The sequence below is a fragment of the Rhamphochromis longiceps genome, linkage group LG9 (assembly GCF_057381845.1).
Source record: "Rhamphochromis longiceps isolate RC_006_pf linkage group LG9, R_longiceps_female_GT1.1, whole genome shotgun sequence".
NCBI lineage: Eukaryota > Metazoa > Chordata > Actinopteri > Cichliformes > Cichlidae > Rhamphochromis > Rhamphochromis longiceps.
Window position 1 is genome coordinate 13,280,595 of NC_140565.1, and position 12,636 is coordinate 13,293,230.

The 12,636-nt window shown below is 41.9% G+C and overlaps 1 protein-coding gene across 2 annotated transcripts in view; it reads right to left on the bottom strand.

Annotated features, from left to right (window-relative positions):
• Positions 1-12,636, bottom strand: part of arhgap29a (Rho GTPase activating protein 29a) — a 33,200-nt gene that overhangs the window by 1,880 nt on the left and 18,684 nt on the right. For both annotated transcript variants that reach the window (XM_085418351.1, XM_085418352.1), the window contains 18 exons: positions 11,635-11,731; positions 11,246-11,318; positions 10,722-10,782; positions 9,971-10,117; positions 9,047-9,111; positions 8,839-8,949; positions 8,650-8,730; positions 8,031-8,213; positions 7,663-7,800; positions 7,323-7,513; positions 5,318-5,487; positions 4,734-4,862; positions 3,206-3,304; positions 2,914-3,077; positions 1,977-2,165; positions 1,034-1,171; positions 521-756; positions 86-401 (listed from right to left, as the gene is read on the bottom strand). In XM_085418351.1, the coding sequence (XP_085274477.1) occupies positions 86-401; positions 521-756; positions 1,034-1,171; positions 1,977-2,165; positions 2,914-3,077; positions 3,206-3,304; positions 4,734-4,862; positions 5,318-5,487; positions 7,323-7,513; positions 7,663-7,800; positions 8,031-8,213; positions 8,650-8,730; positions 8,839-8,949; positions 9,047-9,111; positions 9,971-10,117; positions 10,722-10,782; positions 11,246-11,318; positions 11,635-11,731 (2,588 nt within the window). The remainder of the gene's footprint in view (positions 1-85; positions 402-520; positions 757-1,033; positions 1,172-1,976; positions 2,166-2,913; positions 3,078-3,205; positions 3,305-4,733; positions 4,863-5,317; positions 5,488-7,322; positions 7,514-7,662; positions 7,801-8,030; positions 8,214-8,649; positions 8,731-8,838; positions 8,950-9,046; positions 9,112-9,970; positions 10,118-10,721; positions 10,783-11,245; positions 11,319-11,634; positions 11,732-12,636) is intronic.

Below are 12,636 nucleotides of genomic sequence, written 5' to 3' on the forward strand. Positions count from 1 at the left end.
AGATAACAGAATAGCTCTTTACTATCATTGTACATTTACAACATCCTGTGTCATTCATGTATCGTAGTGTTGGCAAACCAGTTACCTCTTTAATGTCTCCCAGTGACTTGGAGTGCCTGATCAGCTGCTGCTCTTTGTCCTGTTGCATAAGGCGAGTGTTAGCGCGGGTCTGGGCATCAACCTCTGTGGGCGAGGTGCCACTTACAGGACTCAGAGGCGTGTCAAAGACCATCTGGTAATGTCTGATCAGGAGCTCCACAATGAGCGCCTGATAAGGGTAATCCACCAGAGAAGAAAGGGAAACTTCAGCATCGGCCTGCCTTGGCTTGATCAGCGTCGGGCCAAAGATGATACCCAGATTGCTGGCGGTCATCTTGTTCTCCTCTGATTGCTCCGTCACCCTGGAAGGAGAATGAAACAGATAAGAAATGATCATTCCTACTATTATTAAAAAAAAGGAGCAACACATCCATATGTTGTATGTAATGGGATGCCCAGAAATCCATTCAGCCCTCCCTACCGGTGAAGATGCTCTATGAGGAACTGCAGCGTCTTGTAATTAGCTGGTGGCAGCTGTCTTAGCAGATCCTTGATCTTGAACAGGACTCGATTGAGCTCGACGCTAACCTGCGCAGGGGTCGCAGTGGTGGGATTAACTCTCTGTGCTTCCAGTTCCTCCACAATGATACTCTGGCTCTCCTTGGCCAAACCAATAAAGTCGTTATAATAGCGGAAGAGGATGAGTGGCTCTGGAAGCTGGAAAGTACGGAGGAAGAATTAGATAAACAAATGAAACAGAGATGATAATAAACAGCAGCAACCAAAATATGGACATAAATACACAAGTGGTACAGAATTAGAAAAGAGATAAGCACCCTGGTGATAAGCGGCAGGAATTATGCGCCAAAAATAAACAGACAAATGCACATTTTTAGTATTAATGCAGTTTGTCATCCAAAGCCTACTTTAGCCATCTCCTTCACAGGATGAAAGCTGAAATACCTCATTATGCTAATGACCAAAAGCAACCCACCTGTCTCAGGTACAGTTTGAGTACGTTGCTAATGTCGTGGGGAGAAAGATCGGAAAGCTCCACCAGATCCTTGCCGTTCTCAAAGGCCTGGCACAGCTTCTCTACTCGAGACTTTGCACCATTCACACGGTAGATCCCCTTCAGAGCACACAAAATGCAATCAGCGCATGAAAATTACACACAAGTTTTTGGAATCAATATGAAGAAACTGGGCAAACATATGAGCAGAATACTAACAAGATCAGCCAAAGAAAAAAATGGGAGAACACTTCATTCTTATTTAAAAAGGGTTTTGGTCTTGTTTGATAAAACGTAACGGAAACAGAAACCAATAATTATCAAATAATTTAAAAAGCATAACAAATATCGAAGGTGAAGTGGAGGACTTGTTTTTCTAATTTCACTTTCACTCTGTAAAAGACTGCATGAACAAATAGCTTTGAAGGAAGTCTCAAATACTTTTATCACATACAGTGTGTTAGCAGTGCCAATAAAGATCCAGAGAAGCCAGAGAAATCTTTGTACACACAGGACAAGGCTGAAAACCAACACAGAGTGCCCATGACCTTTGGGCATTCAGGCTGCACAGCATTAAGAACAACTGATGGAAATCACTATGAAAAACCAAAAGCTTTCATCACTAAATCCACAAAAACTATTTTTTTGCCAACATAGTTTTAGAAAAACATATTTTTGCATATGTCGCTAATACACTCATTTTTTACATATTAGATAAATTCCCTCAACACATTGTGATTAGTCCTGACAGCAATGACAGCCTTTCACAGCGCAGCCACTTTTATGGTCACAGTATTGGATGCTTTATAAGTGAACTTTAATGCCAGTGCCAGCAGATCTATGCTACAGTTTTGGGTTCTTGTTTCATGAAAATTAATGATCAATTTATTTGTAACCAAACCACTAAAACACCTATTATAAGTACCTTGATGCTGAGGGCTCTATTCTCAATTTCCGACGTGCACTTCCGTATGATGAATGGGATGCCATCCTGGCTGTTCTTAGCCGACTGTGTGAAGTCAATGCCAAATAGGTGAAGCCTTCCCTGGAGCTTCTTGTGGCCACACTGGATAGCCAGGGTTTCCAGACACTTTTTATGGCACGCCAAGGAGCACTGCAAACACAGTGACACATACCTCAGTTATAACAGGGACAGAGTAAAACATTTCTAAGAAAATCCTGAACAGTTTTAACTGTATGTCAACAAAAACAGTGGAAAAACTGACGAAAAAACACGTCCTCACAACATAGCTATTTTTGTTAATTTGCCCAAAAACCAAGTCCAAGAAGCAAACGAGGAAAGCTTCACATCTAGTGACCCTCTGAACCACTCACACTGAATCATTCCAAGACTCTGCAGTGAGCTGCATTCCTATGTCAGTTTCTTCTCAATATGTCTATTGCGTTGCATAACCTCTTTTAAAAGCGTTTCTCCAACCAAGAGCCGCTCTTATTGTCTTCTTCAGTGTATCTAATACATATGGACAGAAACTTGATCTAAAATCAACAGTGGACAGAGGGTGCACAGGGACGATGGAAAGGACTCCTCAGAAGACGAACAAAAGGTCCTCAGTTTCTAGCGCCCATTCCCCCAACTGAGACCAGTTAGTGAATTTGGTCACAGAGGAGAGCTTGCGGCCAGTTTCAACTTTTCCCTTTATTTCCTCATCCAAACATGCTGATGAGGGGAGAGGTGGCTTTTCTCTTTTGTTTCTGCTTGATTTTTTTGCTGGCCACGAGTGATAAAGAAGCTGTTGTGAGCCTCTGGCAATCTTTATCGTGAATTTGTAATACGCTGAATGCTGTGGGCCGCAAACAGAAAGGAATAATACAAATAATAAAAGAAAGGAATCCAAGGTTACCTCCTCACACTCCGCTCCATGAAACACCACCAGGCTGTCACACTCACGACACTTGGAAGGTGCTCGAAGCTTTCTAAGCTTGTGGGTTTGGGCCGCCTTAGACATCTGAGTGTTTCTAAAGGGTCCTGGAGAGCTCGCCGTTTCGATTACCATTTCATTTAAACCTGCAGTGGCAAAGGAGCATTGTTACAAATGTAAATATGTGGCCTATAAGTGTAAGGAACACATAAGAGTACCTTAAAAAAAAGGAAAAAATAAACACAAAACCCTTATACAAATACAACTGACTTACCATTATCAGACGGCGAGGGAGGCTCTCTCTCATCCAAGTCATCAGCAGACGACATGGTACCAGTGGAGGGGGTTCTGGGTAATCTCCTCTTGAAGTCTCCTGAACAGTAAGGTAGGACACACCAAAAAGTCCACATCTTTACAGTCACGTCAGGACACTGTTTTCCCCCCTGTCTCCTATGCTCTACATCTCAGCGGTAAAACTGAGAAGCAATACGGCGATTTGACGAATTTAAAGTAGCAAATGAAAAGGCGGGCTTAACATATTGTTGGTAACTGAATCCAGCATGTTATTGTTGGTGGTGGATTAACACCTGGATTGGCTGATGAGTAAGGGGGTTGAATACTGATCAGAGCCTTTTCAGAATGTTTTTGATCTTCTGATGAGCTCAATAACAGGTTAATCAGAGATAAGTGCTGCCATTGTTCACACTCTGGGGGCTGGGAGAGCTTTGTGGCAGACTCCAGTACACAATTTAACACCGTGCACCAACTTTCTCCAGTCAAGACCCGCCCATAACAACTAGCCATGCCTTACACACAGGTTTGGTAAAATCAATTTAACAGGAAATTGTTTGATGTTCTCCAAGGTTACTACAAACCTGGTGGTATTACCTAAATTTGTCACTGTAACATATAAAATGGGCATAGTGCTATTTAAAGTTTTCAATGTAAAGTCCATGACAGGAACACATAAAATAACAATTATAGCTACGTTCTTCTTTGCAAATGGCTTTTTGCATTCTGATTATAGTCGAACCGAAAGCTCAGAGCACTGCATTTTAAGAAAGTGCGTGCAAATGGGCAAAACAAACCAACACGGGAAAACATCTTAGCAAAAAAAGAACAAAAAAGTAGGCCCAGTGCAAAAGTATGGAAAACAAAAGAACAGAAGGGTGGTGCATATACAGAAAAACACCATTACAAAAAAAAGCCCCTGCAAAAAAAAACAAAAAAAAAACAAGAACTACAACAACAAACTACAGGACGCAAAACACACATGTTGTTGCACAGCAATCAGGGAGCACAGGGAAACCGTTGCAACATTCTTATGTGTGTGCGTACATTGCAGAGTGCAACAAAGAGGCATGACTGCCTCTTTATTCTGTGATTACACACCAACAAACCTGGGTGAACATCAAGTTCGCTAGGGAAAAAAAAAGATGCGTGCTGCCCTGAGGTGCTCTCAAGACAGTCAGTCCAGAAAAATGTGCCATCTCTGGCTATGGGTGGTGCTTTTAACCGTGATGAAAGACTGACACAAATGAGTTTGATGTTGTGCAACTGTGGAGGGAAAACCCAGCGTGCTGCCTTTATTATCGGGACAAAAAAACATACCGACAGGAAGTGAATGTGATTTTCTTTCTTTCTTTTTTGATAGCTCAAGTGTGACGGCATGCAGAGATTTACCCAGCAGATAGACACAGCATTCGTACTCGTTAGCTAAATAGCTATTGAGTGCGGTGTCGCACTAAATCAGTTCTGCTAGTGATCATTTTAGGGGGACTTCACAATCTTCACAATCCTACCTGGGCTTGCAGTCGGCGAGTCCATGGACCGGGACTCACTGCTCCCTCCAGCACTTTCCGAATCACTGCACATCCCTCCACCCTGATTGGCCGAGGTCCAGGGACGAAATGGCGCCTGAATTTTAAGTGCTTGTTCAAAAACACAACATTAAAAGATAAGAAGTCCCATGTTAGCTGCATGCTATAAAACTGATCATAAAGTCAGTTGAAGTCAGTTTCCAATTATGTTACAAACACTTAAAGGCGGGCCTAAAGGTAATGAGGTCAACACCTGCACACATTACCAAAAACAAAACAAACCACAGGGAAGTTGGCTCCAGTTTAAATCTTCAACCTGGTTACCCGAACTTCATATTTCAAAATGTTTACTTGCTAGGCATTGAGCAAACTGTTGTGTACCTCCCTCAGCAACAATGTAGTGGAGTGCAAAACTATCTCTAGTGCTAGTTTCCGTCTTTGTTGTGCAGGTATTTACTCAGTGAGATTAGTAAGCTGTGTAAAAGTTTTTGTACTTTCTCTCAGGATGTCATGATTTGACCCCGTTTCTGTTGATTGCATTTATAGAAGAAATCCTAAACGTGTACCTTGGATGTCACCGCTACCGTTGGAGCGTCTTTCAGCAATCTTGGGGTGTTGGGCACTGATGGGGCTGTCCACATCATCTCCAACAAGGAGGTCAGAGGTCACAGATGCCTGTGACAGGTTACTGTGGGAGGAGTGGCTGCCACTTAGTGAGCGCTTATTGAAAGGCATCCTAGGGTGGAAAAAGACATCAATTTGTATTATTTACTTAAAAATCACAATGCCATATCCTAGTTATTTAAAACTGTTATATGTACAGTTGTTTACATTGATCTAATTAATAATATGGAGATCAAAGTATCCCCCCATCAGGGACTATTACACCCCAACATTATTTATCCCCAGAATAGGGAAAGTTCACAAAGAGCAAAGCTTTCAGCTTTCTGGCTGCCAAATGCTGTTAGTCCCCATACAAAGTATGAATATCTAATACCTACAATATTATATTTGAGGATTCCTGTCTAGCAGTAAGACCACTGACTTCAAGACAATTTTAAGCTCAGTCAACATCCACATTTCCTCCTCTGCTGATGGAACAAATTTCCACTTACAACTGTAAATCTCATCAGTTTTGATACGATCCACGAATGATCAGCCAATCAAAGACAGCAGATAATTAGAGCATAATGACAACTAACTGACACAGATAAGCTCGGGAATGGCAAAAGCTACATGTGATGCCATCCATTGTTAGGCTAAGTATCCAGCTGCATCTAACAATATACAATAAGTAGGTCACGGGTCTATATTTAACCTTTTGGTGGCCGCTGCACTGGGTGCATGTGAGAGCATATGAGTGCTGGTATGTGGGCCTAAGTTTCATTTCCTCTTTCCCAAGCTGAATTCTTTTGATCAGAGGGATCAGAGGTGGGTGTGGTGGAGGCAGGAGAGTGGGGGTCGTGGAGGGAGAAAACTAAGTGAGAACAAAGCACACTGTTATTTCCATCTGTCTGGTATTTGTGTGTGTGACCCCAAACCCGCGTCAACAAAACTCTCTCAAAAGGGAAACCGTCTATTTTTAACCATAGCCTTCAAAAGAAGTCGATACTACATTTGCCTAATTATGAAGTGACCAATGTGTGTGTCATCTTGGTCAATCAGACTTTGTGTGTACATGAGTTTAATGGTGCTGAAAATCTTCAAAGAGCTATGTTTCCCCTTGTGTGAGTAATGTGCAGCAGTGACCCCTAGAGAATTAGGCCAGCCATAGATGACTGACAAATGTAGAGACAGTGGCACAGCTCAAAATAAGAAATAAGAAAAAGTGGGGCTACATTTGGTAAATAAACTAATTCATCTTTTAATTTTGTTGTTTTCTTGCTGTGGCTTCTTACAGTGGGCTAGCCTCCACCCCAAAACTAATGCAAGGGGAAACCCTGACGGGGTTTAGTAAACTGATGGTAAGCCCACTGGCCCAGCTCCTTTCTCCCGTGACCACAGTAATTTCCGCAGGAAGCCCCGGCCAGCGCGATGTCACAACTGTTTCAGATTTTCCAAAGCAAGCTCTCTGACTCTGGAACTCCACCTATCACCGCTAAAGTATGTGCAGTCTCAGACAGTAATAGCTACAGTACTATATTTACTTAAATTTACAGTTCCAACAGTGAAGCTTTGAGGTGTTGAAGTAATTGTTTGTCAACACAAAATGTAGAGACAAAAGCATTCAATTCAAATCACATAGCTCCAGGAAAACATGGTTAATATAAACAGAATTGGTTCCTGCACAGAACCCTGCAGAACTCCATTGCATGCATCCTACTAAAAATACGACATACCTTCTAAACGATGCTGAAATTAAAATCTTCAAATAAATAAATCCACCCCCCCAATAACAAGTAAAAACCTTTAGGTAGGTAAACTAAGATAAGGTCATTTGATTACCTTAAAAACACATCACATTTCAATTGAATTCAAATGTTCAAATAGCTAAACTAAATTTAAACACCTGTTTAAAATGACAAGCTCTGACCACATTCAGACAGCAAATAAGAGGAAGGGACATCGCACCCTGTGTTTTGTGTGACAGGTGAATCCAACGAGTGACACTCAAGTCGAGGCGCATCCGTAGGTAAACTCCTGACAAAGTCGATGTAACGCTGGCCAGGCTCGTACAGCTTGGCATTTTCACACAGAGTCTGGTGGTTGACAGGTAGAGACACAACCTGGGCCTGCTGAAGCTGGAACCAGTTGACGGTCACCTGAAACAGGGACACATTCCAGTGAATGATGATTCAGCAACTTTGAGCCAGTGTTAACTTATCGGTGGAGGTGTGCATTATTTCTACCACTCAGCCTGGTTTCAGTTTAAATGAACATGTCTTTAAAGACTTAACGTATTTCAACTTACGGCCTTGAGGGTGAGGTCACACTGGGAGACCATCTCTCGGATCTGAGTGATAATCTCATTCTTGGTGTTGACCAGCTCGACTCTCTTCACCCCGACATCAACCTGACAAGCTTTGCAGTGATCTTTGGCCTCCTCGGCCTGCCAACAGAAAGAATATAAATCACTGAAATTTTCAATTAAAGTGATGGATTCAAATCTGGGGGAAAAAATAGGAAATAAGAACTTTAATGACTAAAAGCTGATCTTCATGTTGCAAATAGAGACTAATCACTTGTTCTCGAATGGCAACTGAAGGCTTTATAATCACAGGAAACAAATTCACTGATATCTAAAATGGATAGATTGGACTATTAGAGGTGATGCTCTACCTTCTGCAGCGCCTCCTCCTCCAGCCTACGCCTTTTTTCTAGCTGCTTTGCCGCTGCCGCTCCCCCTCCCCCTCCAGTCTGCTCCTCCTCCAGCCGACTAGTCGACACCTTGGCCTTCTCGTATTCATCCTGTCGCTGGGTCTGCAGGAGCCGGGCCTTCCTCAGAGCCGTGTCTGCTTCGTGCTGCAGATGTACACGTATTAGTTTGAGTCACACACAGATTCATGCTGTGTACAACGTGAATGCAACCACAGAAAAAGATGGCTTTTAAGTTTTTGATAACATGCAATAATTGCTATAAAGATACAATTCACAAACAGATTTGCAGAGATAATTCATGTTCAGTAACATTTCTATTATGGTGTCCAACTACAGAGTTTAGGACTTTGACTATTTCTTAGATTTAGTCACTGGATTAGTGTCTCTCAATCCGTCATACGTGCAACAGAGCACTTGTCTTGGCAGGTTAAAAACAAACTATTTGTCTGGATTTGTATATCGGGCTGAATCACTTCAAGAGCATTCTTGGGCTGAGACCCCAGGTCAATGAAGCTTTTGATCCAGTGTGCATTTGTGTGTGGTCCTCTTAAAAGTGCAACCTCCGTGACTGTCGACTCACCATTTTCTTTTGCTCTCTCTGCCACTGCTCCTTGACCTCTTTTCGCAGTTTGTCCAGCTCATTTTTTCTGGCCAGGAGAGGCTGGAAAGAAACACAGAAAATCCACACCACACCCACAAAAGCAGTAAGACCACTTGTTTCCATCATACAACCCATGATAAAGTTAGATTTCATGAATGCAGCAGTTACCTGCATGAATTTGTTGCTTTGGAGTATTGCTGCAGTTTGAAGAATCAGCTGGCTATACTCGATGTCATTTTTGAAAGCTGTCATGTAGATCTCACGGAAAGGCATGAATTCCTTGAACGAGGCAGAAGAGGTTTAAATCTCAGTCCCTAACATGTGTGAGATGCACACGATGCCGATGTAAGTCAAGTTAACTGCAGCGTCAACTTACCTGTTGACTAGCAAGCGTCTTAGCAGTCTCAGCCATCTTGGCGTAACTTTTTGCACACTCAATATCTGCAAAAAGACAACAAGATTCAAACAGGTTCAAATAGATTAAACAAACATTACAACACAACGTCCTTTCTGCTGGTTCAAAAATGTATATTTTATTTAAGTATCTTTCATTTTCAATTAATAATTGGATCTCAAACAAATGTTTTAAGTCATTAATGCTTTCCAAATCAACTGCACATTGTCCTTAATTCTGATAAAAGATAAATCAGTGTGTTTAAGAAAAGGAGCTGATAATATGGACTGCACAGCTTGACTGAGCGTTCTGTGTCACAGGATAAGTGAAACCATTCATTAACCAATCTATCAAACAAAAGTTTGCACACTACAAGCTCAACCTTGAGCATGAACAAGACTTCATTGTTTTACGTCCAGCTCAGGTGATCAACATGGTTTCCCTGGGAACTAGCCTTTAATGGATCACTACACTGTCCACTCACTAAAATGATGTGTTTAGCTAGAAAATGTACAGCAGTTATCATTGACATTTCCCAGTGATCTTGTAATGGAGCTACTTTTAAGATCAAGTGGACAAATTAACTACTAAGATGGCTGAGACTCCATTAGTGTAGCTTTGCATGATTCAAGTTCATATTCATTAATGCCCCTTTTGAAGCCCCTCGGCTCATCTACTGTCCAAAACAAGACGTTTTAGTTCCCATCGTCATAAAAAGCTAATGAAAGGATCTCGTATGGCAACTAAAGAGTCAAGCACATGACCGTGGTCCATGACACCAACTCATGACATCATTTTGGATTCTTTTGAGCTACTTGGGCGTTAGTTAGTGACTTAGTACTTAGTTGCTGCCTCCCAACAGTACTTCAGAATTGGTCTTATGAATCCACCGGTGTCATAACTCACCCATATTGAGACGCTTCTCCACCCATGCCAGCAGCTCTTTGGTATACTTGGACCACGCCTTGGCGTAGGCCAGTGCTGACTCCACTCCGCTGTCCTGCCTCTGCAGTGTCCTGTCCACCTCTTCGGCCCGAACCGGTGGAGAAGACTCTTTGATGAGCACACGAAAAAAAATAAAAAATAAAAATAAATCACATGAGGAAGCGTGTGCAACATGATCCCCACTAACCAACCAACACACATCGAACATGGCTCGATGGAGTAGGTGCATGTTTAGCAACATCTATGACTGTGAGTCAGCAGGAAAAAGCCCATGCTGACCTTGAGTTAGCAAGATGTGGGCTAATGCGGCTAAGATGTGGGAGCAGGGACAGCTCAGTAGGTAGAGTGTTTGGCCCCATGATCGGAAGGTGGGGGTTCGAATCCAACGAATGGCTACCCTGAGGTACCCCTGAGCAAGGTACCGTCTCTACACACTGAAAAAGCCCATGCCCATCGGTTAAATGCAGAGAAGAATTTCCCCACAGGGATCAATAAAGTATACAATATTAATGCCTTTTGAAGGGAAGCAATGATGACAGGAGAATGACCACATGCATTAATACCAGAATAAGGTGACTGGACATAATTGCAAATAACCCCACAGACATGCCAGGGAGAGGACAAAAAACAGAGTCAATCTCTCCCCACTCCTGAAACTTCCACACTGGAGAACAGTACAGTACAGTAGCTGTGTGTCAGTGATCTGCCTTACCTGGCGGATCATCTTTCTCAAGACCGGATCCTCCAGATTCCACAGAGAGGTTCTCAAAAGACTGGAAAACATGAATAAATAAATATGAGACATAGGGGAGGTGCACGAAGGGTGAACTTCCTTGTCAAAGCAGAGTACGCTCGGCTAAAACGCTTGAAAAAGGCTTATCAGAAACTTGGCTTCCTCCTTACATCAGTTACAAAAACTGCAGTGGGAAAACAACAAAGCATGACATCAATTCATCATTTGAAGAGGCCATTTCAGAATCATGCTGCAACCTGCAGGTATGTTGCTTCACCCCTGATCTCCGCTGGGCAACTTTTCATATCTTATTTTTGACAATTCAGGGCCAGAAGCCAAAATCGTACACTTAACAGGAGAGTCCATGAACTGATGATGAATGTATGTTTAATAATGGAGCCCATATTCTAAGGTACGAGTTTCATTTTAAATCTTAAATGCAGTTCTGGAGGATGTTTATCAGGAAGTTAAAGCCTCACTTTTAAATATTGCACTTCTCTTACCCTGCTTCTCTTAGTCAGGGGGAGCCCCAACACTGATCCATTCTCTACATCTCCCATAAGGAAGTCAGACACTCTGAAGAAAAACAAAACAAAATAAAAGAAAGGTTCAGTAAAGAATGAAAAGCACAAAAGGAAATACACACAAAAACACGACTTAAATTATGTTCGGGGGGTTTATTTAGCATAAACAGAGTTTTTATCTGCACTCACAAAAAAGAACTGCTTTTATTTTTCCTTAGCTCTTATTCTCTCTTTTTACACAAGATTAATAAATATCGGCTGGCCTCCATTAGCTGCGTGCATATGCAAACGAACTGAACGCAGTAACAAACATCATCGAGTGAAATGAGCCGTGGAAGGAGCAATCAGAGTAATGACATCATACTCACACATTGCCAAAGGTGAATGCCAATGTGTCGATTGCGGCGTAGATCTCTCCGAAATGCTTATGTTTGTTGTCTTCGTTCACCTCCTTAAAGTTCACTCCTGTCAAATTATGGTGAAGTAAGACTGAGTCAACTTTCTGTAACAACCCCAAATCCTGCATACTGAAGACATCCTGTGTTTAAGGCAACAATCACAAGATATGATTCATCATCCTGTGCATGATGTTAACAACAGAGTGAATGAAAATCTCTTCTGACTCAGACTGTACTCCTCAAAAGCTCTGAGAGCTAGAGGACTGTTTGTGTGTAGACCTTTTAGAGTTGAGCAATCCCTCAGAGGCATCCAAAAACAACTTTATGTTAAATCAGTGAAGATAAGCAAAGACCGTGAGTGTGTATATTTGGCTGTAATCTGCTCTTGCAGTAGTTTCCTGCTGAAAATCTAAACACAGTGATGACTGAGGACAGAATGGAGGAAAAACACCAGTGTAAATACGGCTGTAATCAGTCTTCACAATAAACTTCCTGGCCGGACTGAGCAGAGGGAAAATAAACCAGGAGAGAGATGCTCAGAAATGAGACCCAGCAATAAATCAGTGATGTCACTGGTCATTCAGTCTTTCCTTTCCAATAGAACAATGGAGATTTCTAGAGTTCAATGACTTTCAGACATTTTAAATAGAAAACTAACAGAGTTCACTTGTTTTTTATTAGCTAAGCTCAAAACCTACTTCAATGTCTTGACTTTTGAACATTAATCCTAAGCTGGGACAACTTCAGAATTTCCTGAACTTTAATAACTTCTCAAATCCTGAAACAAAACTAGCCTAAACGTCATCCACACCTAGAGTCCTAGATCTTCCACCTGGTCTCTTAGTATCTGCTTCACATAATGCAAACCACCTACAAACGCCTACTATAGACCTTCCCAGTCTTCTAAACTGCTATTACATATTGCCTCGTACCTCAAAATGTTTTCAGAAGGTGTTGCTAAAGAAGCACACA